This window comes from Aethalodelphis obliquidens, unplaced genomic scaffold (genome assembly GCF_003676395.1).
Source record: "Aethalodelphis obliquidens isolate GAN/ISIS:26980383/991018 unplaced genomic scaffold, ASM367639v1 scaffold26, whole genome shotgun sequence".
Classification (NCBI taxonomy): Eukaryota; Metazoa; Chordata; class Mammalia; order Artiodactyla; family Delphinidae; genus Aethalodelphis; species Aethalodelphis obliquidens.
Window position 1 is genome coordinate 356,415 of NW_020837970.1, and position 27,473 is coordinate 383,887.

Sequence of the window (27,473 nt, forward strand, 5' to 3'; positions counted from 1 at the left end):
TTAGTCCTCGTTGGGGAACTGAGATCCCCGCCCCCCGAAAAGGAGTAAGTGCATATGTGCAAATGCAAGTCTGGCACTGATCCATACACTTGAGTGTGTTCTCTGACAGTAGTTCACAACTGAGTTGTGAAGATCTTTTAACCCTCATTATTCTATCTAAACAGTATCACATTCTGAGAGAAGGAAGGAAGAAGGACAAGGATAATTATTTTTTTCTTGAACTGAGTTTAAACTGTAACTCACTGAAGCATAGACCAATGTCTTCCCTATCAACTGGGAAATGTGACAGACAAGACTAAACTAATAGCGTCTCTTCTTAACTAAGCTTTTCCTACAAGCATTTGGAGGAAACGGTCAAAACCATTAAACCTAAATCAGTGCCCAGTCCCAAAGACTATTAGACTAAGGGGTACCCTCTGATAGGCACTGTTTTACATGTTCCAGTCCAAGTGTGGTTTGCAGTAATATTGCAGTAATATTGTCATAACATGCTCAAGAACATCTGGGAATAAAATGCACACCAACAAACACGAGCTCTGTAATTTTATGGCAATCTATATGTATACCTGCCCGGCTTACCTGGAACACCACTCTGGATTTCTCTAAAAGGTAAGTTCTCATATTGGCACCAATGATTCGATGTCTCTTATCAAAACCAATCTCAATGTACTTCCCAAAACGGCTGCTATTATCATTCCTGGTTGTCTTAGCATTTCCGATTGACTAAGAGACAAAGGGAAAACAATAAGGTTTTAGAAGTGCAATTCATGCCCTGACATTTACAGATTTGTTCAGGGAGAGAAAGAACACAACCCTTTAAAATTGATTCTTTTGAAAACAGAACCAGTTTTGCCCCTGCAGGCACAACTGTATGCTTTGCTCACTGCACAACCACACAGGTATACACTAATAGTCCGTATCGGCCTTGTTATTCTCGCACAAATTATTTTCAGAAACAGCAGACTCGAGCCCAGTGCCTGGGAGGTCTTCATCCACCATTTGTGGTATGGAACATACTCATTCATGTCAACAAAGGAAAAGAACAGATGGGACCAGGGGCTGCCTAGGCACATGCCCTCTTAGTTAAATAACAGGGTTTGGTTTCTTGAAAAACTTAGTCTGTTTTATGTAAATAAGCTGGTTAAGACAAATTAATATTTTCCTGGAAATATTGCTTTGGTGTTCAGGGTCTCTTTAGCCAGTAGGCCCAGCTGGACTGCTTATTAGTGGAGTGTTGGTAATTACCCACTTAATTCAAAGCCATTTTCAGAAACCAGAGACAGTAAAATTTGGCTTTGGATTTTGATAGTTGTATCTAACTTGCAAGACATCTGCTAAAGAATGCAGAGAATGTAACTTTCTGCTAAATTTTTCATATAATCCTAAAAATTTAAATTGAATATGCACTGCTTTCTGATTTAGGTAACATGCATCTATAAATTTTTCTTTCAAAGCAAAGCAAAAAACATGCTGTAGTTAGAAAAGCAAGTGTTAACATACTGCATAAATTAAATGCTTAATAAGATAATTTCATACAATTAATATCTTTCACTGCACAAAGCCTGTGACTATTAGGATTAGTATACTGAAACCACAGCAGAGAGAAAGATATGAAAATGCTCTGGAGCATTAAGAAAGCAATACAAAAAAAAAAAAAAAAAGCAATACAAACACAAGTGATGAAAACAGTAGTAACAGAGCCATAAAAGTCAACACATTAGATTCTCTGATCAATCAAAGAAAACGTATTTTCACTCTCTGAAATATAAGACATGTATTACCATATTCTGTTTTGGCAATCAGAACACTGCTAACTTTCAGATTAACATTATAGATTGAAAGAATAGTTGGAAGCTATTTTCCCAGCAAAACTTGATATTACAAAAAGCACAACAAAAAGTCTCCATATATTCCCATTATTTTTATTTTGTTTAGAAAATAAACGTGAAATTTTCTTTCAGCACAACATATTCTGTCAAACAGCAGATGAAGGGTTACATGTAGTAGCAGTGGCAGCAGCAGTAATAATTACTGAGTGTTTACCAGGCACTGTCCTAAGCACTTTCCCCCAGCAACTAAGCAAGTTAGGGGAGGGTGGTCCACAGCTTCTCCTCCCTCCCAGACTCTTATCCCAACCTCCATATGTCATCCCCCTGCCCCAATCTACTTACAGTGGGGATCAGAGTGGCCAACCTGCCAAGATAATACTACACTCTGTGAGAAGAGGAAGTGAGTAGGCCAGAGTTGAAACAGACCCTTTTGTCTTTGAGTACAGGGTATATAAACATATAGCAAAGAATGGTAGAAGGAGTAAATGAAATAGAAGTCTGAAGATCTGGGTATCACACCAGGGCCTACCACTAACTTGCCATCATTTAATCCTCTAAGGAGCATTAGTGAACCCAAGCGTAAACTGACTGGAATAGATGAGCTCTAGGGTCACCTTTCAAAAATAAAACTCTATGATTCTAAGCCTTTAACCCAATATGGAAAGAAGGTTCTGTATATAAATGATGTTTATTCATTTATTTTGTTCATTCCCCCAATTGCGCCCTCTGCCTTATAAGTACTATATTTATAACAGCCTCCCTAATGCTATTTTCATTTCAATCAGCAAGAAATTGTTAAAGGAAAGAAGTTTTGTGGTCTTGATTTTACTACTGATTTCAGAGAAATGGTGAGTGAATTATTCTTCTTTACTAAATGGAGATAAAAATCTTCAACTACAGTTATTGAAGAGGAAATAGAACTATTAAGACCCAGTGTGGGGCCTTCCCTGGTGGTGCAGAGGTTAAGAATCCACCTGCCAATGCAGGGGACATGGGTTTGATCCCTGGTCTGGGAAGATCCCACGTGCCGCGGAGCAACTAAGCCCGTGCGCCACAACTACTGAGCCTGCGCTCTAGAGCCCGCGAGCCACAACTACTGAGCCCACGAGCCACAACTACTGAAGCCCGTGTGCCTAGAACCCATGCCCTGCAACGAGAGAAGCCAACGCAATAAGAAGCCCGTGCACCGCAACGAAGAGTAGCCCCCACTCACTGCAACTAGAGAAAGCCTGCGCACAGCAACAAAGACCCAACGCAGCCAAAAATAAATTAATTAATTAAAATTAAAAAAAAAAAAAAGACCCAGTGTGCCCCCAACATCTTCCCTGTCCCCATCTTAGGATGAAAATTTCTAGGAAAAAAAGGATGAAAAGAAAAATGTCATAAAATTGAGTAAAAGAGAATCATTTATTTCACTGTACATTATTCGTATTTTGCAAAAGGAGCCTATGACGAGGATGAGGAGCTTGCTTTCTAAAGGATAATGTGCAAATCCCATAAGCCACTGGGCTGTGATGTTCAAGGTATGGGATGCTCGTGATCACTGGAGACCCAGACATTCCTTTCTTGACATCACAGTAAAGGGCTCTGATATAGAGACATAATCTTTTTTTTTTTTACATCTTTATTGGAGTATAATTGCTTTACAATGGTGTGCTAGTTTCTGCTTTATATCAAAGTGAATCTGTTATACATATACATATGTTCCCATATCTCTTCCCTCTTGTGTCTCCCTCCCTCCCACCCTCCCTATCCCACCCCTCTAGGTGGTCACAAAGCACTGAGCTGATCTCCCTGTGCTATGCGGCTGCTTCCCACTAGCTATCTACCTTATGTTTGGTAGTGTATATATGTCCATGCCTCCAGAGACATAATCTTGAGGCAGGTTTAAAAGCTACAAATTTTCTAGGCCACATATTCAATATTTTACCTATATTTTCTTCCTGTAACTGGAAACCCTTTGTCACCATTCTTCAGCCCTACATTCCATTTTAGTCTTTCAAGTTGGGATGCCCTCATTTGTAGCTGTTGAAAATTAGTTCTCTCTTTAACAAATTTTCTAAATCCAAATTCCTGCAGAGAAACTAAGTAATATAGCGTGAAGTAGCTAAGTATAACTACTGTCTTTAAAAAAATTTTTTTCTTAAATTTTTTTAAAAAGTATAACTGCTGTCTTTATCTTTTTTTGTTCATCCTAGCAAACAGGGTAAATTCCTTATAACTGCATATTAAAAAGTAGTATCTGTAGTCATTCCAAATTTTTAATATCACTCCTACTAACACAACTCAAATCTGCGTTGTAGAAAAAACAGTATAGCTAGTTTTTGAACGAGACTATAGCAAGGTCATAAAATAGTTCATTCAACTTGACGTATTCCAGAGTTATGTTATTATATGGTCTAGGCCTAGGAGAAACGGGATTTCCTGATGCGTTCATAATCAAGACTCTGGGATCTTCTAACATTAGGGACTAAGAATGGCCTAAACTACTGCCAAATACCAAGAATTTGTTGCTATGATCAAAAACAGTCAAAATAATCGTAGAAAGCAAAGCCCTGTTGTTTTCTGAACCGAAATCAGAAACTGGCTATACAGATTATATTTTCGCAATATTAACACAAGTGGGATTCACCTCTATATCTGTAGCTTAAATTCTTTCAAAATCTTAATATTTGCTTAAAATCTTTACTACTCTCTTTCGGCATAAGCATCTGTTTTCTCCTGTCTGTGTTATTTCAGAAAACATTTCCAGTTCTCTTTCCATAGGTCACCCAGCCCAGGAGGCTCTTAACTACCCCAGCATCTCTTATTTTCCTAATCCCAAGAACAGAAGTCATGCTGCACTAGAGGGCAGCCCTGTGGGCAAGGGGTCACAGCATACTATTCTGAAGTGTCACACACAGCACTGCACACCAGGCACAATTACCTCTGGACTGATCAGTGCGAAAACCACTTGCACAACAGGTGCACCAAGCCAGTCCTAAACGCCATCTGTGTTTGGGTGACATGTAAGGCTTGACAAAGGAAAAAAACAGGAATAAAGAATGCTGACTTGGGTTTTTATTAAGAAAGGTTTGTTTCTGCATGTCCAAAGTAATTTCCCTCCATTTATTGAGACTTATTTTCTCCATTGAATGGCAATACTTACAAAAATGTAACTTTCCTAAAATCATACTAATACACAAATAATTCTCTAATTACAAATCCTAAAATACTCAAATTCTCACACAAAAAGGTCTGTTTTCTTTGGCATGAGCATGTCTACTTTGTATACATAGTCCACTTTTGAAAGGATATCCTTTCATAGATCTTCCTTTTCCAAGAATTTATATTATTGAATTTCTTTTTCTAAACTAAAGCTGTGTGATATGCTTGACAGAAACAAGCAGAAAAATGCTTTCAAGACTATGATTTAAGTTTATAGTTCATATCTGGAAAAATGTAAAAACTTATAGCTAAACAGGTTGGACTAAGTACAGAAAACGAAATGCGGGCAGAGGAATAATGAAACTCATTCATGCTTGAGCATAGTGAATCCTGTATTTTAGAAAGAGCTTTAAAAAAGCTCAGGATTGTGGGAAAAGGAGTAATTTATACTTCCAGTATAAGGAGCAATAGATACAAGTCAATTAACTGGGAGAAAAGAAACTTTAGGAAGTGAAGTGCCATTGCCAGCTACTTGGAGGCAACGATCCAATGGTAGGTTAAAAATGCAGGTTTATGGAATAAAGTAGCTTCCTCTATAGCTAGACTTTACTCAAAATGTCTACCTTACTGAATTTTTACTTTTCCTAGATCTCTCACTAACATCCAGAAAAGTATTTTCCTACTATTACTGGTTGAGAGATCCTAGACTTTCTGACATGTGCTGTATCAATCAATTTTTTGAGCCTGTTTCTTAATGAGAGAATATAGTAAGAACGCCATGGCCTTACCTCCATGATGGGGTTGGATGCCAACACCTTTTCCTCAACATTGGCTTCACTGGCGGAACCACTTACAGTTGCAAAGTATCGCATGGCATACTTAGCTGAAACTGTTTTTCCTGCCCCAGACTCTCCACTTACGATGATGGACTGATTTCGTTCATCTCTGTAAAACAAAGAAGAGTAACTGACAGTGCTGCTCACTTTTGAATGTGATTAACATGATTATCTCTGTATTCTCATCAATGAGCCATGGAGAGTTCCTGCTCGTTCACACATGCAAAAATGTGGGAAGGAACCTAAGAGTGACATTTCCTAATAAAAACAACTACTTATAAATTAACAATGAACAGAGAGGGAGAAGAAATATCAGGCATTAAATTAGAGAGCATCACATCTAAGGATGAATAGTCTCTGAATTTTTTGTGTGTACATATCTCAAACACACTTTATTCTTAGAGAATTATTTTGGTCTATTAGAATACTGTTGTCAACCACCTTTAGAAGAGACAGGAGTTACAGCAAACAAATTTAGAAGAAAATACTACTTAATTGAAAAAAAAATTATCTACTAGCTAACTGTCCATAGTGTCTCCCACAAACTCCAGCTCTTACTAAAGTACCCTCATTACCAGAGAAGAAATGGTTCATTTGTTGGCTGATTCATTCAAATATGTTAGAACTCAAAGACTACCAACTGGACTTCCCTGGTGGCGCAGTGGTTAAGAATCCGCCTGCCAATGCAGGGGACACGGGTTCGAGCCCTGGTCCGGGAAGATCCCACATGCTGCGGAGCAACGAAGCCCATGCATCACAACTACTGAGCCTGCTCTCTAGAGCCAGTGAACCACAACTACTCAGGCCACGAGCCACAACTACTGAAGACCACGTGCCTAGAGCCCGTGCTCTGCAACAAGAGAAGCCACCGCAATGAGAAGCCCGCGCATCGAAGAGTAGCCCCCGCTCGCTGCAACTAGAGAAAGCCTACGTGCAACAATGAAGACCCAATGCAGCTAAACAAATTAATTAATTAATTAAAAAAGCAAAGACTATCTACTATTACATCTTTAATTCATTCATACAATGACTCAAAACTCTAGGTGAGGAACTTACTCATAAGACTATTATTTCTTTGAGGATGAGGACCTATGTCACCATATCGTTAATATCCAGCAACTAGTCCAGAGTTTGACACATCACAAGCGCTCAGTAAATGTGTATTGATTATAAGTAAATAAAACTTTAATAACCAACCTAGCCTAGGAATAAATCTGCTTTGGCTATGATTTCGACTGGGAAAGAAGCAGTAAACTTCTGCTTCCTGAGATGAAACCAGCAGTCAGCTTCAATCCATCAAATTAACTGAACAAGTACACAAAGGTAGTAACATTTTTGCCCTTAATTTATGGAGAGACAAGATGAGTTCAAAGGTTTTTAGGCCACAAGATTACAAGGTTATTTCACTATAGAAGACGATCTTTTAAAAGAAATTTATTTATCCAACAAACATTTAGCAAACACCTGCTACGTGCCAAACATTGTGCTAAATACTAGGGATACAAGTTTAAAAAGCCATGATCTGCATCTCAAGTGGTTGAGGGTCTAAGAGGAAAGACAAACTAATAATTAAAGATTATAATACATGGGATGGGGTACTGAGAGAAGGAAGAGGTGATCAGGGAAGGCACCCTGGAGATGATACCTCAGCAAAGTCTAGAAAGATGAGTAAGAGAAAGCAAGCAAGGGAAAAGGAAGTTAGGAAGGAAACATTCCAGGGAAAGGAGATAACATAAATGAAGGCTCAGATGCATGAGAAATTAGGAAACATCAGATAATTTAATTTGACTAGAACATGAAGTAATGACAGATAAGGTTGCAGAGGTTAACGAGAAATGGATGACAAATATCTTACATGAGCTGTTAAGGAATCTGAAGTTTACCTAAAGGTCACGGAGTGTTACTGCAGGGTTTTAAACAGAAAATAAACAATCTAATTAGTAAAAATGCTCTGGCAGCAATGTGGATATGGGTGGCAGAGGTCCAGATGAAAAGATATGAAAGTCTGAACAAAGACTGTGGTGGCCATGACTGAGAGAGGCAGATGGGTTTAAGAGACACCAAAGTGATAGAATCAAAAGTACCTGCGATAAGTTTCCAAAGTAGAAAGATTTGGTTAAGATTTGGTAAAGGTTGATTTTTCATTGAGAAAGGGTGGTGACTGTATTATTTTACAAACTTTGAAAAATACAATAGGAGTACCCAACTCAGGCCTGATTAAGTACATTCACATCACACTACCAGCACCTCTAAGCAGCCTGTTCAGACACTCTGACTCCCATACTGTGGGGAAAATCAGGAGGACCTAGGGGACACAAGGAATGTTTAATACTTATAGTAAAGGCTTGCATGTAACCCTCATTTTTATAAAACATCCTTGAACCTCATACTATCTCATTCCCTTTTTATTTGAACTTCTAGACTCAACTGCATATTCCCACTGCCTCTGTTCATACATGCCTGATTTCAAGATAAATCACTCAAAATCAAAAACAAAAAAACCCAAACAGTTCTCATTGTGGGGCCAATGTCCCTTTTTTTTCGTCATTTAGAATATTTTAATGTTCTCAGAATTGATGTCTTTGATACATTAATCAAGGACAGTATCATCATTCTTTGGATTCCCTTCCAAAATATAACTAGAAAAATGATCTCTTCCTAATTCCTGCATGATCAGTTCTGTCACTACACCCTGTGTGATAGCTACCTTGACAAAATTCTCCCAGCATTTCTTCCAATAATAAACAAGGTGAAGAGGCTTCCACTAGTCTGACAAAAAGGAATTATTAGTGGGAACTGCTATCCTAAACTGTACTGCCTTTGAAATACTATTTCAAGTCTTTATGACAAAATGTTTCGTAAAAAAAACTGAAGCATTCATTATGTAGTAGCCCTTTCCTATACCATGGGGAAGAAGAGAACTGTTAAAGGAGATAAGGTTGAGGATTATTCAAATGAATCACACAGATTTGTACAAATACACACATATACACATTGATGTCAAGCACATACCAGATACATTTTCTCTTTCAGGATTTACGATCCTGGATCCATATGACCAACCATTTTTAAGGGACTTTATTATTTATTACATTTCCCTGACTTCAGCAGAGGCTTCCCTTCTTCTTGAAGCCTAGTAGAGCATTCCAATATATAAATAAGTACAACTTTTCCATTACATAAATTTCTCTGAGTCAGGCTCTGGTCTTCAATCTGTCATTTACCAATTTCATGACTCTGAGCAATTGCATGCCCTCTCTGGGTCACAGTTTCCCTCATTTTTAAGATTAAATAGCATCTAAAGTCTTTCTCAATTCTAAAGTACTATAACTTAAAAGTTAAACTAACTCCGGAGTTGATTTTTCAGATGTTGGATGGGCCATAGTCTGCAGTCTAAGCCAGGTAAACTCAAGTACAATTGGAATAGGACACGCTTACAGATGCTCAGATGGGCTTGAAGGGCTGGACTTGAAATGGGCAAACATTTCTTCTCCATAGGACCCCTGAATCTGAGATGGCCAAAATCAATAAAGGGCTACAAAGAGAAAAAATGTAAATTCCATCCCCCTGCTTTTAAATTAAGAACAGGAAACAGAAATCTTTATAAAGTAAGAACAGTAGTTTTTAAAACGTTTTTCAGTTTTATGTGGCCACAGGAAGAAATGCCAAAAAGAGACAAAAGCAGAGACAGGTAGAAGTGGGGAGCCGACTAGAGACACAGAAGGGAGAAGGGTAATACATAATAAAGACGTGCAAAGGGAAAAACAAGAAAGGTATAATAGAGATGCGGAGAAAATAGACAAAAACACCAGGGATAAAAAATTTTATGGTTTTAACGTGAATATCAGAGTCTACCCTACTCTATTTATTTGAGCTGTAAGCTTTAGATTGTTACATCTATGTAAATAATAATTCATTATTCTTCGAAATTTTGATTAGCTGGTCAGCCACTATTCACAATTCTTCAGGTTTCTCGTCCTCATAAGAAACTTCTTTTACTTTTGGGATGTAGATATCACTTCAAGGACCTGATAAAACCAAGTTAAGGAACAGAGATTCACCACTCTTCCTCAAGGACAGATCAATCTGGAGCATCCTAAGGATGCAGGAACTGAAAATTTATGATTTCTGGCTTGGCCAGTCCTCTCAAGGGCCCCCGCAATGATCCTAAATAGCCTGCATACTGGGTGCCCCGAAGCAGAGGTGAACTCTTGTGGCCTGTTTCAGTCAATGTTGCTTCCAGAGGCTATAATGTGAACGAAAAGCCACTATGTAAATATACTGCTTCATTCATTCATGCAACAAATATGTAATGAGTAGCCACAATGTGCCAAACACTTTATGAAGATAAAAGACTCTAGGGTCATAGCCTATTGAGAGAGACTGAAAAGTACAGTTTAAATACAGTGGAGTAATTACAAGAAAAGAGGTCTATCCAGAATATTATGAAAGCATGAGGAAGGGGTATAGAACTAGTGGAAGATGTGAGGAAGAGCTGTCAGGAAATGCTTTCTAGAGAAGGTGATGCCTGAATTGACCCTTATACGATAATTAGGAGAAAACTAGGTTGTATGGGAAAAAGACAATAGGAATTAAACTATGGAGAGGTACCTGAAACCCCAGGAAATAAATTATTCAAGGATAGACTATCTACTCTGGGTTGATGAAAGAGAGAGATGTTACACTTGAGTCTATATTCCTTCTATCTATATATGTATTTGGTTTGTCCAGCCTTTCCTTAGATTATATCTAGTAAGATTCATTTTGTATCAGTTATATTATTTTATACATTTTCCTTATGAACTTTGCCCTTTAAAAATGTAATCTCTCTAGGTTATGGTGCTCATATTTTCCAAGACCATCATCTTGTCCTCTGCAAACTTAATGAGCATACCTTCCATTCACATCCAGGTTGTTAATGAGGAAACTAAGTAATGCCAGCCTCAGACCTGACTCATGCAGGACCCACTTTACTATATCCACACACCTCAATGTTGACTCTCTCATAACCATCCACTGGGTGTTGCCATGTACCTTGGTTAAGTGTACAAGCACCTAGGTCTAGTTTTTAGCTTATAAGTGAACATGTTCTCATGAAACAAAATCTAGAGTTTTATTTTCTTGCAGGCACTCAATCTAATTGCTTCTCCTTTATCTGATCCCTTGTTAAAAAGGAAAATTATTAAGTTAGTGTAATACAATGGTTTCTTCCAACATTGTGTATTTACTGTGATGTGGCTTTCACTTGAGACTCTAATCCTTATTTCTCTTGTTAGAGAGGTGCTAAGTTTTTCTACATTTTTATCACTTGTCAAACCTCAAGCTGCTCAGCTCTGTTTTTCCAAGATTTCTGCTCTTGATCAAAATCCCAAGAAGAAAAGATTTACACTCTAAAGTGGATACTAGACAATGAGTTCACAAGACAATGTGCAGTATCAGTTTTTAAGTATAAATATTTACCATAAGACTGTGCTGGCACACTGATGAAAGCTGTGCTAGAGAGGTAGAGAGATTATTCAGGAAATGAAAATAAGCGTTTCCTGGAGATACACCAAATTCCTGCTGAGAAGTCTGTCACATGACTATCAGATCTTCTCATGTCAATCTGATTTTCTGTTCCATCAGTATAGAGCCTATGAAATTAATATAAAGATTCCATGACAAAAATAGCCAATTGTTTCTAGTTATACATATTTTTTTAATATTCTTTTCCATTATGGTTTATCATAGAGTATTGAATATAGTGCCCTGTGCTATACAGTAGGACCCTGTTTTCTATCTATCCGATATGTAAAAGCTTACAGCTGCTAACCTCAACCTCCCACTCACTCCCTCCCCCAACCCCTCCCCCTTGGCAACCACCAGTCTGTTCTCTATGATTCTGTTTCTGTTTCATAGATAAGTTCATTTGTGTCGTACTTTAGATTCCACATATAAGTGACATGATATGGTATTTGTTTTTCTCTCAGAAATAGCCAATTTTATTTGTTTGTAACTTTTATAGACTCATATACTTACTGCACTTTATTCCTACTACAAACTTACTGGGTAGATAGTTCTCAGTAAGTCCCAAATTCATATAGTAAAGAATTCTGAAGAGGAATCATTTATCAGGAACTGAGGTGGTCTCAAAGTAAAAATTGAGTGGGATCATGAAGAATAAATAGAAACCAGGCAGATAACAGAGCATGGAGAAGGATATTCTAGGCTGAATAAAAGGTACAGAAATAAAAGTATGCAACGTTAGTTAATCTGAGGGAATAGATTAATATTGTGATAATACTGTGTTAGAATAGGGTCATACAGTTGGAAGTAAGAAAATTAAACAACAAAGAAGAAAGGCTCTGTAGCCTCAGAGCTTGATTCATACCTCAGCTCCCAGATACTATTTATTAGCATGATAGTCTGAAAGTTACTTTCCTCAGTCTCCTCATTTGTAAAGCAGAGGTGATGATGTCTGCTCCCAGGGGTGTAATGAAGATTAGAGGTAACATGCCTGACATCATGCTTGGCACACAGTATACCTCTAAACATGGTAGCTGCTAACTAATAGAAGTTAATTCACCTTTATATATCATACATAAAATTCATTATCAGGTAGCATGTCTACTTGCCTAAGTAGGAATACTTGGTACCACATGGCAGGTGAGTCACAATTGGCAACAGGAGAGATTTGATAATCTATAACAGCCAGCATCCACTTGGCCAATGGACCTTAGAAGTGTGAAGCATTCAGTCTGCCTAAACAAATGCAAGAAGGGGCCACTCTAAGGAAAGGCCTAGCAAGAGAGTCAGGAAGAATAAAACCCGATGAGAGGCTAAAATGAACAGAAAGAGAATGCAGCCATGAGACTCCATGGTGATGAAGACCGTGATGACAGTAACAGCTTATATTTAAACAGTGTTTCTCAAAGTGCTTTTTATGTTTATCATCTAATGTAATTTTCACCTCTGAAGTAAGCATGATAAATATTATCTTTTCTTCATTGGGGGAAACAATAACACAGAGAGGTCAGATGGCTTATCCAAGTTTAGAGTAGAGTTGGGTTGTTATACTCCACATCTCTTAGTTTCCAGAGGAAAAGTCTATACTATGCTCCTTCTGCTTTGCTACAAGCTCCTTATCATAGCCTGCCCTCCACTAGAAAGAGTAAAAGACTTATGCATCAGTGCCCATGAAACTGAAAGGTAACAAGTGTGTACAACAGAATGCCTTAAATGTAAAGCTAGACCATCTAGTGCAAGTGTTCTATTTTATAGGTGATAAAACTGAGGCCCTGGGAGACCAGAAGATTTAAGCTTATATTGTTATTTACTGATGGAGCTGTGACTAGTATAGATATCTTTTCCATTACACTAAGGTTATGACTATAATTCTCTAATTTATTTCAAGAAAACTCATAAATGAAACTTAATCGATCAAATTTATTTGCTCTACCATTAACAAGGGAGGAAAAAAATACCAAATCAAAGCAATCAATATTACTTGGTTTTAAGGAAACAAAAAGAAAAAAAAAAACCCTGATGTTTTAAGGAATATAATATTGTGATTTACTTATCAGAGAGCAGTGAGTTTCAGCATGAGAAAAGACTGGCAAGAATGTGAGGCAAGTTTATTCCTAGATACTTTATTCATAAAGACATACATATCACCTTTTTCCCCAAGATGTGGACAAAACCATCTCATTATCTAGGCCTTTGCTCCACTGTGTATCTAGGTCACGTTGTATATTTTGCTGCCATAGCTTCATTAAAAGCAATTCGGAAGAGCAATAAATAAATACAAATACAAAAATGTATATGCACAAGGTTATTTATTGTAGCACTGTTTGCAATTGCAAAATGTTGAAAACAATCTAAGTGATCATATATGGGAGAGTGGCTGAATAAATTCATAAAGTGGTGGGGAAGAAAGGAACCAACCTAAGTAACTTTGGAAACTGGCACTTTATATCACATAAGGCTAAAGACAAAATGAATTAGACGCAAATGTACTTGAGTGGTAAATTTGCTTTTCACAGGGATATGGGTTAGCATTTCTGATACAAAGAGTATTCCAGGATTGAGCAAACAAGTAAATAAACTACGGATAATGAGAGCCAGGGTTTTCAAGGTCAAAAAAAAAGTTAAAAGAAGGAAAAAGAAATCAAGAATAAAAATTGTGGTGTTGAACTAGATTTGGAGGTATCAGTGTGAACTCATGGTTTTTAATATATATATTAAATATACAAATAGGTATGTGCGTATGTGTGTAAAAAAGTGCAAAGTCTTTCCTACTTAGAGAAAGGTAAATTAAAACAACACTAGGGGCTTCTCTGGTGGCACAGTGGTTGAGAGTCCACCTGCCGATGCAGGGGACACGGGTTCGTGCCCCGGTCCGGGAAGATCCCACATGCCACGGAGCGGCTGGGCCCGTGAGCCATGGCCGCTGAGCCTGCGTGTCCGGAGCCTGTGCTCCACAACGGGAGAGGCCACAACAGTGAGAGGCCCGCGTACCGCAAAAGAAAAAAAAACAACACTAGGATACCATTTCTCACTTGTCAGACTATTTTTCTATGCATGCACAGTTTTGCATTGCATTATATCATCAAGAGTATAATCTAGTCTTGAAAATAGCTTTTTTTCTCCCATTCTCCACTCTCAAAATAGTAGGGTTCCCCGATTAACATCAAAGACATTTCCCTGATGCTGTTCAGGATCCCTGACGCCCCAGCATCTGCTAACCTTAAAATTCACACTTTCCTTGAGATTTAATTCTACCAGATACAGACAGATTTCTTTCAGCACTTAGGCCTTTTAGTTCTGGTCTGCCACTCACTAGCTGAATGACATTGGGCAAGTCACTTAATACCTACAAACCTTGATCCACTCATCTGTAAAACATAACATCTATCCTTGCATGGTCACAGAATTACAATGAGATTCCAAAGGCAGTTTTTATAAACTATATGTCCTTTTACAAATGTTAGGTTACTTTAATAATAATGCAGGCCAGGGACTTCCCTGGCAGTCCAGTGGTTAAGACTCCGCACCTCCACTGCAAGGGGTGTGGGTTAGATCCCTGGTCAGGGAACTAAGATCCCACATGCCGCACGGCACGGCCAAAAAAAAAAAAATGCAGGCCATCTGAGACAAATCAATCAACGCTGTTTAATGAATAATTTACTAGTCGTTATTCACTGTATTTTAAAATATCTGTGACTCAGCAAAGAAGAAATTATCACATCTAATAAAAGTCATGAAATAATAAATAGCACTTCCACCAACCTGGCCATTTGCTTGTAAGCTTCTTCAGCTACTGCAAAGATATGTGGATCCATATCGCCCATGTTCTGACCGCTGTATGCATTGATAATATCTTCTCCATAAATAGGCAGCTGCTCATAAGGATTTATAGCTACTAGGACTATACCTGGGAGAAAGGTAAAAAAAAAAGCAAAAGAAGAAGTCAGTAATATCCTCAGGGGCATATCAAACTTGGTAAAGTGAGAATCATAGTTAATACTAACTCAATTTCAGTTAATACTGAACTAACAAATTGTTAAGGGTCAAAATATATCATAGCCTTTGCCTCTGAACCCATTATACCTAGTCCTAACTAAAACACCATTTATGAACTAGACTAGGTGATTTAAAATAATAAAAACGGTGGCAATGTTGAAAGGACTTTAAATATTTTTGTAATATTTAAACCAAAAATTCCACTTCTAGAAATTTACCCAAATGAAATAATCATAGATTCACATAAAGGTTTTTTGTTGGAAATAAAGATGTTTATCATAATGTTATTCATAACAGTGAAAAGTGGAAACAAAGTATATAATAAAGGGAGAGTGGTTTATGTACGGCACAGGGAACTATATTCAATATCCTGTGATAAACCTTAATGCAAAAGGATGAAAAAAATATATATATATGTACAACTGAGTCACTTCGCTGTATAGCAAAAACTAAACACAACATTGTGAATCAACTATACTTCAATAAAAGTTTTTTTAAAAAGGGAGAGTGGTTTAATACGTATTATTATATCCATGTAACAGACTATTGAGCTACCACTACAAATCATGTTTATAAAAAATATTGTGTCATAGGAAAACATGACACAAAACTATATATAGACTGATTCCAATTTTATATCTATTTATACTCTCTCACATATACACACAGGATATAAGACAACATAATACTGGTTATTTTTCAGTGGTAATTACATGTAATTCTTTTTCATTTTTTATACTTTTTTTGGTATTTCCTTAAATTTTACAGCAAGTATATATTAACTTAAAGTCATTCATTCAACAAATATTTGACTACAGCTAGCTTTCAAGTCATTACTAAGTGCTATATTTATAACAGTAAACAAACAAAAAGACAAATCTAAATGGAGTATAACCTTTAAAAATTGTGGGGACTTCCCTGGTGGCGCAGTGGTTAAGAATCCACCTGCAAATGCCGGGGACACGGGTTCCATCCCTGGTCCGGAAAGATCCCACATGCCGTGGAGCAACTAAGCCTATGGGCCACAACTACTGAGCCTGTGCTCTACAGCCTGTAAGCCACAACAACTGAGCCCATGGGCCACAACTACTGAAGCCCTTGTGCCTCAAGTCTGTGTTCTGCAAGAAGAGAAGCCACCACAATGAGAAGCCCGCACACCACAACAAAGAGTAGCCCCTGTTCGCCACAACTGGAGAAAGCCCATGTCAGCAACAAAGACCCAACGCAGCCAAAAAAAAGCAAAACAAAACAAAAAGTGTATCACTGTACTGTACACCTGTAAGTTATATAACATTGTACATCAATTATATTTCAATAAAAAATTTTTTAACAAAAGGAAAAAATTTTGCCCTTATGAACCTTATATTCTAGAGGGAAATTCAGACAATAAAATAAGTAAGAAAAATACATATCATAGGTTAGACAGTAGTAAGGAAAAGGGGGGAAAATTAAACAGAGAAGGAAGATAGACAACTAGGAGAAGAAAAGATAGGGCGGACAGGAAAGGCTTCACTGAGAAGGTAGCAAATGTGCAAGAAAAAAATAAGTTGAAGAAAAATGAAAATTGAGAAAAAGAAATATTCAGTTAATAGGTAGGGAAGAAAAAGAGCAAATATCAAGGATATAAAAGGTATAAATTCTTTTAAGAAGAAAATATACCTGTTCTTTTCCAAAACAGGAGCGTAATGAAGAAATGCTGAGTGCTGAGTTGGGTACACCAAGCAGAGACTTAGAAGGAAATGAATGGAAATCCCAGACCTGGGTCTCAGCAGAGAATGATTAGTGAAAGAAGGATAAGAAGTCAGTAGAGAAAGAAGAGCTGGGGACATGGGAGAAAATAAGAATTGTCCCCATGCACAATATTTCCATGGCCCTATCCATTAGAGAAAAGAATTCACAGTTCACTCAGACAGCAACGCACACTCACCACAATATGTATAAATAAGTTTGGAATCAATAAAGCGGACTCTGAGATTGTGGAGTACAGCAGGCTCGTGAAGATAGCTGAGGGCTGTGAGGTCATTTTCACCCACAAGTATGTCAGGGTTTCTTAAGTGAGGCAGCTCCTTCGTCTTTGGATCTAGACGATATTCCAAATCCTGAAAATGCACAAGATATAGCATCTGGATAAATAATGACAATAAACCCAAAACAGGCACATACATTTTGCTTATTTCCTATTCCTGATTTGCTTCTCAGCTATTAAATGCATTCTTTTCCTGGCACCTTCCAAAACCACAGAAACTGGTGGAAATGGCAAAAAAAATAAGGAGAGTCTTTGTTTTCACTAGATGTATTAACTCATATTAACAATTTTTGATAATACACTTTGAAAAATCAAAGCCTAGAATTTTTTTTACCTAGTTACTAGACCAGAGTTTTTAATCTTTAGTTAAATAAGCTTTTTATTTTTCCTCTTCACCTATTATAAATGACAGACAGCATAAGAGAGTGGTAAGAGCTTGGCTCTAGAGCCAGATCAACCCAGGTTCAAATCCTAAAACTGGTACTTACTCCTTTTGTGGTCTTGGGTATATTATTTAACCTAAATCTTTCATTTGTAAAATGGGCATAATGGAAATAGCTCATAGGGGTGTGGTAAAAATTAAGTGAGACAGTGCCTGGTATGTGCTAAGTACTTGGGAACTCCTGAACCCTGAGAGGTCCAAGAATCCCCTAAAATTAGGTGTTAACACTTTGTGTGTATGAACATATGTGTAAATATACACATATATGTGTATTTTTTTAAAAACACAGTCCATGGTTTTTATTCAACTTTTAATGAGGTGCTTGGGCCCCCAAATTAAGAAGTACTACTCACTTTAAAGCCAAGGGACTATGGCTTTATGGCAAAGCCAAGCATGGAGATTGTTACTCAACTACGTATTAAGGACAAACAACACACGACACATGAAAAGGAAAAAAAATGGCAATATAACTGCAGAGAGGGACAAGCTGATTTTGTAAAAAGACTTTTGTTAATACTTTTGTTAATACTAAAGAGATATATAGAGGTCAAATGTTCAAATCAGGTTGGAATGACTGCAAAATGGGGAGGAAATTTTTACAATCTGCCCCTCGACCTCTCTCTGCCTGTTTATTAGGGTATAATAATAAAACTTTTCCAAAGCAGACTGGTCCTTGCACTGGCTCCTGCCATACAAAAAAGCCACTTCTGGCTGTGTGATCTCAGGTAGACTGCTCAATGTCTTGGCTTCCTTATTTGGAAAATGGTTATAATACCACCTGTGAACCCACAGGATTGCTGTGAGAATTAACATAAGAAAATATAGGGACTCCCCTGGTGGTCCAGTGGTTAAGACTCTGCCCTTCCACTGCAGGGGGCACAGGTTCAATCCCTGGTTGGGGAACTAAGATCCCACATGCACAGCCAAAAAAGAAGAAGAAAATATAGCCTAAGGTACCTAACGTCGTGCCTCACAGAGTGGATGATCAATGAATGTTGAGTAAATTAATTCCTTAGTTAGCAGTCAAGGCCCTCAATTCTTCCCTGCCTTCTTTCTGAATAAACTCCTTGTCTCTGTTTTGCTCTCCTAAAATTCATCCTCCATGCTGCCAACAGTGAGTCCTTTCTAAAACACAAACCTGGCACCCTTCTTCTGTTTAAAAACACTACAATCACTCCCCATAGCACACCAGTTGAAGTCCAAGAGTTTCAGCATGAACACCAGGCCCTCTGTGATCTGGTTCCCACCTCCATCCTCTTGCCAGTCCTGTACCCTCACTTCACATCCTAACAACATGGAACTTGCGCAGTTCCCCAAACACACATCACTGTACAAGCCTCCCTGCCTTTGTCCATGCTTTTCTAGATCCCTGAAATGCACTCCTCCTTGTCTACTCATTCTTTAGACAATGCCTCTCTGACCCTTAACCTTCACCAGTCCCTCTGGCCACGACCCACTCTGTTCTATTTTTGTTTCTTGTTTATATTTATTATATCATGTGTCACACTATTCATAAGCATATGTACTTTTCCTACCTGACATTAATGTCAGAGAGCATATCTTTTGCCACCTCTTAACATGGTCTATAGCAGGTACCTTAACACACAAGCCTTGAATTAGTACACACACCTTTCTAAATCTCGGCTCCAGTCAACTTGTGATATTCACTGTCTCCAAAATATATTCCAATCCTCACAAAGTCTACTCCCTTCTCTTTGTTAATCCAAATTCTATCTAGTCAAAATTCTTCCTTCTCTTTGAAGCCTTCCTTGAAGCAGCCCACAGTGATGCTTCCCTCTGTTGGGATCCTAAAGTCCTCACTGTCTTTACAGTGCAGCAGAGTGGTAATGAGCACAGACCAGAAAGGCAATCTCCTGGCTTTAAGTCCCAGCTTCATCCCTTAATGCGTGTATAACCCAGAGCAAGTCCCAAACTCTCTGAGCCTCAGGTTCTTCATCCATAAAGTGGTAAAGATAATAGCCCAACCTCACAGGACTGTTATGAGGATTAAGTGAGTTACAGCATATAAAGAGCACTTAGAACTATGCCTGTACATAGTAAGTGCTCAATATATATTAACAGTCAGGACAGCATTATTCACTTGGCAGTTAATCATAAGCTTATCTTTTGACATCTTAATATTGCTGTGTTGAACTACTTTTTATATCCTGTATTTTCCTGGCTAGATTATAACTTGTTTAGAGGAAATTAACGTCACAAAGGTTTTTAAGAAAAAAGTGTGACATGCCCTGTTAAATGCAGTGGAGAGATTAAAAAGGGTAGAACTAAGACTCCACTCATGCAGTGAATGCAGATGGGAAAGAGATACAACTGGTTTTAAGTTTTTCTGGCCACTAGCAAAGTATTTTATATAACAGCTTCTAAGTAAATATTTTTCTAATACCTAGTTCCAGCAAATATCATATCTCAAACTGGCTCCTTAAATGTTGCTTTCTTAGTTAATGTGAATAATTTTAATAGTATCCTAAACAAAATACAGATAAACAGGAATATCTTTGGGAGGATTAGATGTGAATCTAAGCCAGGTCATAATAAATTCATAAATCAAAATAATGGATTTTTAAAAGTACCTGCTATTTTCACTAAGCCATTGGGATAGAAAATTGAGTTTGCCATTTTGCTATTTTTATCAATTAAGTAAGTGAAAATATTGTATTGATTCAAAATTTAACTTCCAAGTGAAGTTAAGTATGTCACAGCAAATTTACACTTTTGAATTTCCTTCACTTTATGCCAATAACAACAAATAAAAGCAAAATTTTTACCTTTCCATCCTCAAGGTGAAGCAGGAGGACTTTATCTCCTGGCTTATAATCTTTGAGCAACTCTGCTGACTTCCAAACTTCCTCGGGATCAGGTATCCAAACCCTGGCAAACTAGAAGACAAAAAGAAAAAAAAATTTTAAACCAGCAAATCAAGCATTCTTGACCTGCGCTAAACATGAGGAGATTTTCAACTAAATCTGGAAAGAAGCACCTTTGTGTTTTGTCAACAGCAAGCTCCAGCTCAGATTTCCACAAGTATTTTGGAAACAGTAATGAGTAGGTACTTTGCCAAAGGTTAGATTTCCAAGAGCTAGGTGTTAACAACACTTACAGATAGTAGACAGAGGCTAAGGCCCTTACACTCACCAGAGACAAGATATTTAAATAGCAAACATCACTCTGACAACCAACTTCCCCTTTATCCTATCTCTATCTCTGGGGAAGGTATCCAAAGAGAAACAGGTCAGAAGTCAGTCTATTATTACCACTGTCTTTTTATGATTCTTTTCCATCTTAGCCAATGAGATCGGTAGCTCTGCAGAAACAACTATACCAGAACTGGGTCAGTCTGGAAGGTATATATAACTTAGATGTTGAGACAGAGAGCAAGCTCAACTTGACAATGCCCCTTCCTATTGCCTCTATCACCTCCAACCCCACTTTGCACTCTCCCCTTAGACCCCCAGTGAAAATACACATGGCAGCCCTGAGGAAGAGGACTAAGCTTGTTCAGCCACATCCAGTGTGAAGACTGGGAAGGAAGACAAGAAGGCAAGGTCCCAAGATCCCATGAGAAACCTAGAATGGGATGTGGCAGCAAGAGTCAGGGAGGAATCAGATATAGGGCTGCACACACCTACCCACTGAGTCTGCTCAGGTACCTGGTGAAACAGAAGCAGTTAGCGACAGATAACCCAAGCCAAAGTGAACCAGCCCCGACAGAGCTCCCAGCAAGACAAAGGAGGGTCCAGTGTCACATAACAGCTCTGTCACCAGCTGTCTCCACTAGCTAATAGAGGGTGTGACTTTCCTGCAATGCTCCCCATTCCCTTTTTTACTCATGCTGCTCTAGTTTTACCCCTCGTTACCTTGTGAGTCCCCCAAATATCTCACTTATGATTCCTCAGACCTTATTTTAGTTATTTATGGATCTGTCCACCTCCTACACTAGGCTGCATGCTCCTTAAGCCATCTTTGAGCCCCCTAGAGGTTGGCTCAGCTCCTTGCCCACAGTTCGTGGGGCATTTGTCTTGATTTTATGTAAGACAGAGGTAGGACAAGGGAAGGAAACAAAGTCAGGAGAATGGGGATGAGAGGTAGCAAAGGCAAACATCACAGACCCACCTCAGAAGGATTTTTCCTGAAGCCACAAAGCACAGCTGAGATGGGGTAGGAGTCAGAGACTCAGGGAAGAGATTCATGGAGTAGTAGGCAAAGAAAGGGTAAACACTGATGTAGGAACTGTAGGAGAAGGATAAACAAGGATTTGGGATCTGAAGTACTGTGACTAAAGCCACAAAAACTGTAGGAGATGAAGAAGAGAGAAAAAGGCTTAAACTAGATACACTAAAATATAAACACACATCAAAGATTTATGACAATTCAAAGGTACCCCTAATTAGAAAGGAGAGTAAGGGCAAAAATGGAGATGGGCTAAATCTTATGGAAACAGTCAAAATCTGAGAAAAGAATGCTAGCACAGATTTAAGTTGCATAGTAGCTTTCAAGGAAAATAAAAACCATCTGTTCTTCTACAATACAATTTATGATGAGGTAATTCTGACCGAGTCTAATGGGAAAGCACTGGAAAGGTGGGTTCAGGGGACATGCCTGCGCTGGTATGTGCAGAGAGGGGAACCAAACAACACTGGTTCAGCCTAACATGGCTTCTCAGGGGTTACACCCATCCTGTGTGCGTAGGAGGTAGCAGGCATTTTTCTTACTGTATCCTACCACAAGGACAACACTCAAGAGGTCCTTGATTAATGCAGATGATTCACTGGAAGTTTTGCTAACTTGCATTTTGTCAGTCAAGGAACCCTAAAGTGTGGGCACCAAGAGTAATTGTTTCTGATGCCTCAGACACTTTGGGAACAAGACTGACAGCACTAACAGTAAATGACCAGTCCCTGAATCCCCAAAACTCTGACCCATGTGATTCTCTCTCCTTCCCCAAACTCCCACACACATAATTTGCTTTTCATACAGCACATGTGCACATCTTTCCTAGCTCCCCTATTAAATCATAAGCAGCTTGGCAACATGGAATCTGCTTGGTTCATTTTTGATACCCCATTGTGAATGTTCACAAAAAATGAATGCTTTATGTGACAATTCAAACAAGCCTATAATAAAAACTATGTGTCCCTCTAGGCTATGAACTGAAGCAGAAGAAAAATCCCAAATCATCAACACCCCTTCCTCTGAACCCTGACATTAACACTGACACTCCATATGGTTACTAAGTAATTCACATAACCTTTAAGGCATGTTTTTGAGGTAGAAAATTCTATGGAATTTTCTATTCCTACTATGCTAAAGCACATAATGGGCTTCCAGAAATTACACACACACACACACACACACACACACACACACACACACACAAATATCTGTTGAATGAAAGAGTGATATAATGAACTCCCATATACCCACCACTTAGGTTCAGAAATAGAACATTACTCCTCAGGGGGATATATTCTTAAACATTTCATTTTCTCTCCATTTTCAATCACTACTGCCATTGTCCAGTCATGCCAATCTATGTGTTTGCAGTATCCCGAATAAGCCCTGCTGCCTTACATTTGCTTTGCCTATTTCCTCCTTCTGAAACACAACCCCTCCCCCTTTCAGATAGCAGACTCCTATTCATTCTTCACATCTGTGTTAAAGTACCTCCTTCTCTAAGAAGACTTTCCTGACTTATCATCATCATTTGGCACTCTGTTCTCAATGTCCTCATTACCTCATACAATCTTCCTCTAGAATCCTTATCCCACTAAATGATGACTTTGCTTGCCTATCTCACTCGGTAGACTGTAGGTTCCTTGAGAGGAGGGGTGCATCTTATTCATCTCTGTCTCTTCAGCACTTAACACAGGGCCTGCCTAATAATTTCTTAATAAACTTTTGTTATATGAATGTTCCTGGCCTTAGACATTATACTCGAAGAGGGCAGATTAAAAGAAGTATTGGCTAGAGGCTCCCAGAATCTTCTAAAAGGGTCTATAATTTCCAGAAGTAGAGAAAGATGAAAGTGACATTGGAGAGTTGAGTTATACAGGACATCTTGGTGTGACAGAAGGAAAAAGAGCCAGACATGAGAGGAGTACAGAAGTAATGAAACACCCTTTCCTCCCCGCCACCGCAAACCTCCATCCCTTCCTAATTCATGTATTTAGAGTGGAAGCTATACCTCACTTCCAGAACAGAGAGCCCCACTTCCAATCCCACTACAAATTCTTTACTTAGAAGGCAAAGAGGTGTTGTGACCACCACTTCTACCAGCCATCTCCTGGAGCAGCAAAGGGGAGAACAGATGGGAAGAAAGGTAGGCCAAGGGGTTAGAGCAGGGAAAGAGGGTCACACTAAAATGGCGGAAGGAGAAAAGATTGGCTGCAGTGAACACAAGGTGCATTCTGAGTAGGGCTGGAAGTAAAGAGCAAAAGTGTCCTGTGCCCCTACTGCGGCTTTTTAACAGATACAAGCATACCTCATTTTATTGTGCTCTGCTTTATTGTACTTTGCAGATATGGCTTTTTTACAAATTGAAGGTTTGTGGCAACCCTGTTTCAGGCAAGTCTACTGGTGCCATTTTCCAACAGGATTTGCTGACTTCATCTCTGTGTCACATTTTGATAATTCTCACAATATTTGAAACTTTTTCATTATTGTTATATTTGTTATGGTGATCTGTGATCTTTGATGTTACTATTGTAATTGTTTTGTGGTGCCGTGAACCACACCCACATAAGATGACGAACCTAAATGATAACGTTGTGTGTGTTCTGACTGCTCCACCACCTACTGGCTCTTTGCCTGTCTCTTCCTCTCCTTGGGTCTCCCTATTCTCTCAGACACAACAATATTGGTATTAGGCCAATTAATAACCTTATAATGGCCTCTAAGCATTCAAGTGAAAGGAAGAGTTGCAGGCCTCTCACTTTAAGTCAAAAGCTAGAAATGATTAAGCTTAGTGAGGATGGTGCATCAAAAGCTGAGATAGGCTGAAAGCACTTACACCAAACAGTTGGCCAAGTTGTGAATGCAAAGAAAAAGTTCTTGAAGGAAATTAAAAGTGCTACTCCAATGAACACGCAAATGATAAGAAAGAGGAACAGCCTTACTGCTGATATGGAGAAAGTTTTAGTGTCTGGAAGGCAGATCAAACCAGACACATTCCCTTAAGCCAAAGCCAAATCCAGAGCAAGGCTCTAACTCTCTTCAATTACATGAAGCCTGAGAGAGGTGAGGAAGCTGAAGAAAAATGTGAAGCTAGCAGAGGTTGGTTCATGAGCTTGAAGGAAAGAAGCCGTCTCCATCACATGAGTGCAAGGTGAAGCAGCAAGGGCTGATGTAGAAGCTGCAGCAAGTTATCCTGAAGATCTAGCTAAGATAATGAAGGTGGCTACACTAAACAACAGATTTTCAGTGTAGACAAAACAGCCTTATTTTGGAAGAAGATGCCATCTAGGACTTTCACAGCTAAAGAAAAGTCAACGCTTGGCTTCAAAGCTTCAAAGGACAGGCTGACTCTCTTGTTAGAGGCCAGTGGAGATGGTGATTTGAATCTGAAGCCAGTGCTCACTTACCATTCCCCAAAACCTAGGGTCCTTAAGAATTATGCTAGAACTACTCTGCCTATGCTCTATAAATGGAACAAAGCTTGGATGACAGCACACCTGTTGACAACATGGTTTACTGAATATTTTAAGCTGACTCTTGAGACCAATTGCTCAGGAAAAAAAAAGATTCCTTTCAAAATATTACTGCTCATTGACAAGGCACCTGCCTATCCAAGACCTCTGATGGGGATGTAAAACAAGATTAATATTGTTTTCATAACTATTAACACAACATTCATTCTGCAGCTCACAGATGAGGAGTCATTTTGACTTTCAAGTCTTATTCTTTAAGAAATACTTTTTTTTTTTTTTTTTTTTTGCGGTATGCGGGCCTCTCACTATTGTGGCCTCTCCCGTTGCGGAGCACAGGCTCCGGAAGCACAGGCTCAGCGGCCATGGCTCACGGGCCCAGCCGCTCCGCGGCATGTGGGATCCTCCCGGACCAGGGCACGAACCCATGTCCCCTGCATCGGCAGGCGGACTCTCAACCACTGCGCCACCAGGGAAGCCCAAGAAATACTTTTTTTTAAAAAAGAAATTTATTTATTTATTTATTTTTGGCTGCGTTGGGTCTTTGTTGCTGCATGCAGGCTTTGTCTACTTGTGTCAAGCAGGGGCTACTCTTTGTTGCGGTGCACGGGTACCTCATTGTGGTGGCTTCTCTTATTGTGGGGCATGGGCTCTAGGTGCACAGGCTTCAGTAGTTGTGGCACGTGGGCTCAGTAGTTGTGGCTTGCGGGCTCTAGCGCGCAGGCTCAGTATTTGTGGCACACGGGCTTAGTTGCTCCATGGCATGTGGGATCTTCCTGGACCGGGGCTCGAACCCATGTCCCCTGCATTGGCAGGCGGATTCTTAACCACTGAGTCACCAGGAAAGTCCCAAGAAATACTTTTTTTATTCTTTAGGAAATACTTTTCATTGCCATAGACAGTGATTCCTCTAATGGAACTGGGCAAAGTAATTGAACCATTATGGAAAGGAGTCACCATTCTAGATGCCATTAAGGACATTTGTGATTCATGAGAATAGGTCAAATACCAACATTAACAGGAGTTTAAAAGAAGTTGATTCCAGCCCTCATGGATGTCTTTGAGGAGTTCAAGACTTCAGTGGAGGAAGTAATTACAGATGTGGTAGAAATGGCAAGAGAACTAGCATTAGAAGTGGAGCCTGAAGTTGTGACTGAATTAGGGCAACCTCATGATATAACTTTAATGGATGAGGAGTTGCTTCCTGTGGAGAAGCAAAGAAAGTATTTTTTTTGAGAGAGAAATCTACTCCTGGTGAAGATGGCTGAAATTACAACAAAAGATTTAAACTTAGTTGATAAAGCAGCAGGGTTTGAGAGGATTGACTCCAATTTTGAAAGAAGTTCTGTGGGTAAAGCACTATAAACCAGTACTGCATGATACAGAGAAATAGTTCACGAAAGGAAGAGTCAATCGATGTGGCAGATTTCACTGTTGTCTTATGAAATTGCCACAGCCATTCCAACCTTCAATAACCATTACCCTGATCAGCAAGCAGCCATCAACATCGAGGCAAGACCCTCAACCAGCAAAAAGATTATGACCCACTGAAGGTTTAGATGATGGTTAGCATTTTTTAGCAATAAAGTAATTTTTAATTAGGTATTGTACATTGTTTTTTTTAGACATAATGCTATTGCATACTTAATAGACTACAGTATAGTGTAAACATAACTTTTATTATGCACTGGGAAACCAAAAAATTATTGTGACTCACTTTATTGCGATATTCACTTTATTGTGGTGGTCCAGAACTGAACCCACAATATCTCCAAGGTATGCCTGTGCCAAGGCTTAGACCTTAAAAGTACTAGAACTGGTGGGCTTCCCTGGTGGCGCAGTGGTTGACAGTCCGCCTGCCGATGCAGGGGACATGGGTTCGTGCCCCGGTCCGGGAAGATCCCACATGCCGCGGAGCGGCTGGGCCCGTGAGCCATGGCCGCTGAGCCTGCGCGTCCAGAGCCTGTGCTCCGCGACGGGAGAGGCCACAACAGTGAGAGGCCCACGTATCACAAAAAAAAAAAAAAAAAA

General features: G+C 39.0%; 1 protein-coding gene across 4 annotated transcripts in view; it reads right to left on the reverse strand.

Annotated features, from left to right (window-relative positions):
• Positions 1-27,473, reverse strand: part of MYO5A (myosin VA) — a 186,681-nt gene that overhangs the window by 105,202 nt on the left and 54,006 nt on the right. For all 4 annotated transcript variants that reach the window (XM_027123050.1, XM_027123049.1, XM_027123048.1 and 1 more), the window contains exons 2-6: positions 20,568-20,678; positions 17,241-17,412; positions 15,080-15,224; positions 5,765-5,921; positions 580-723 (exon numbers count right to left, since the gene is read on the reverse strand). In XM_027123050.1, the coding sequence (XP_026978851.1) occupies positions 580-723; positions 5,765-5,921; positions 15,080-15,224; positions 17,241-17,412; positions 20,568-20,678 (729 nt within the window). The remainder of the gene's footprint in view (positions 1-579; positions 724-5,764; positions 5,922-15,079; positions 15,225-17,240; positions 17,413-20,567; positions 20,679-27,473) is intronic.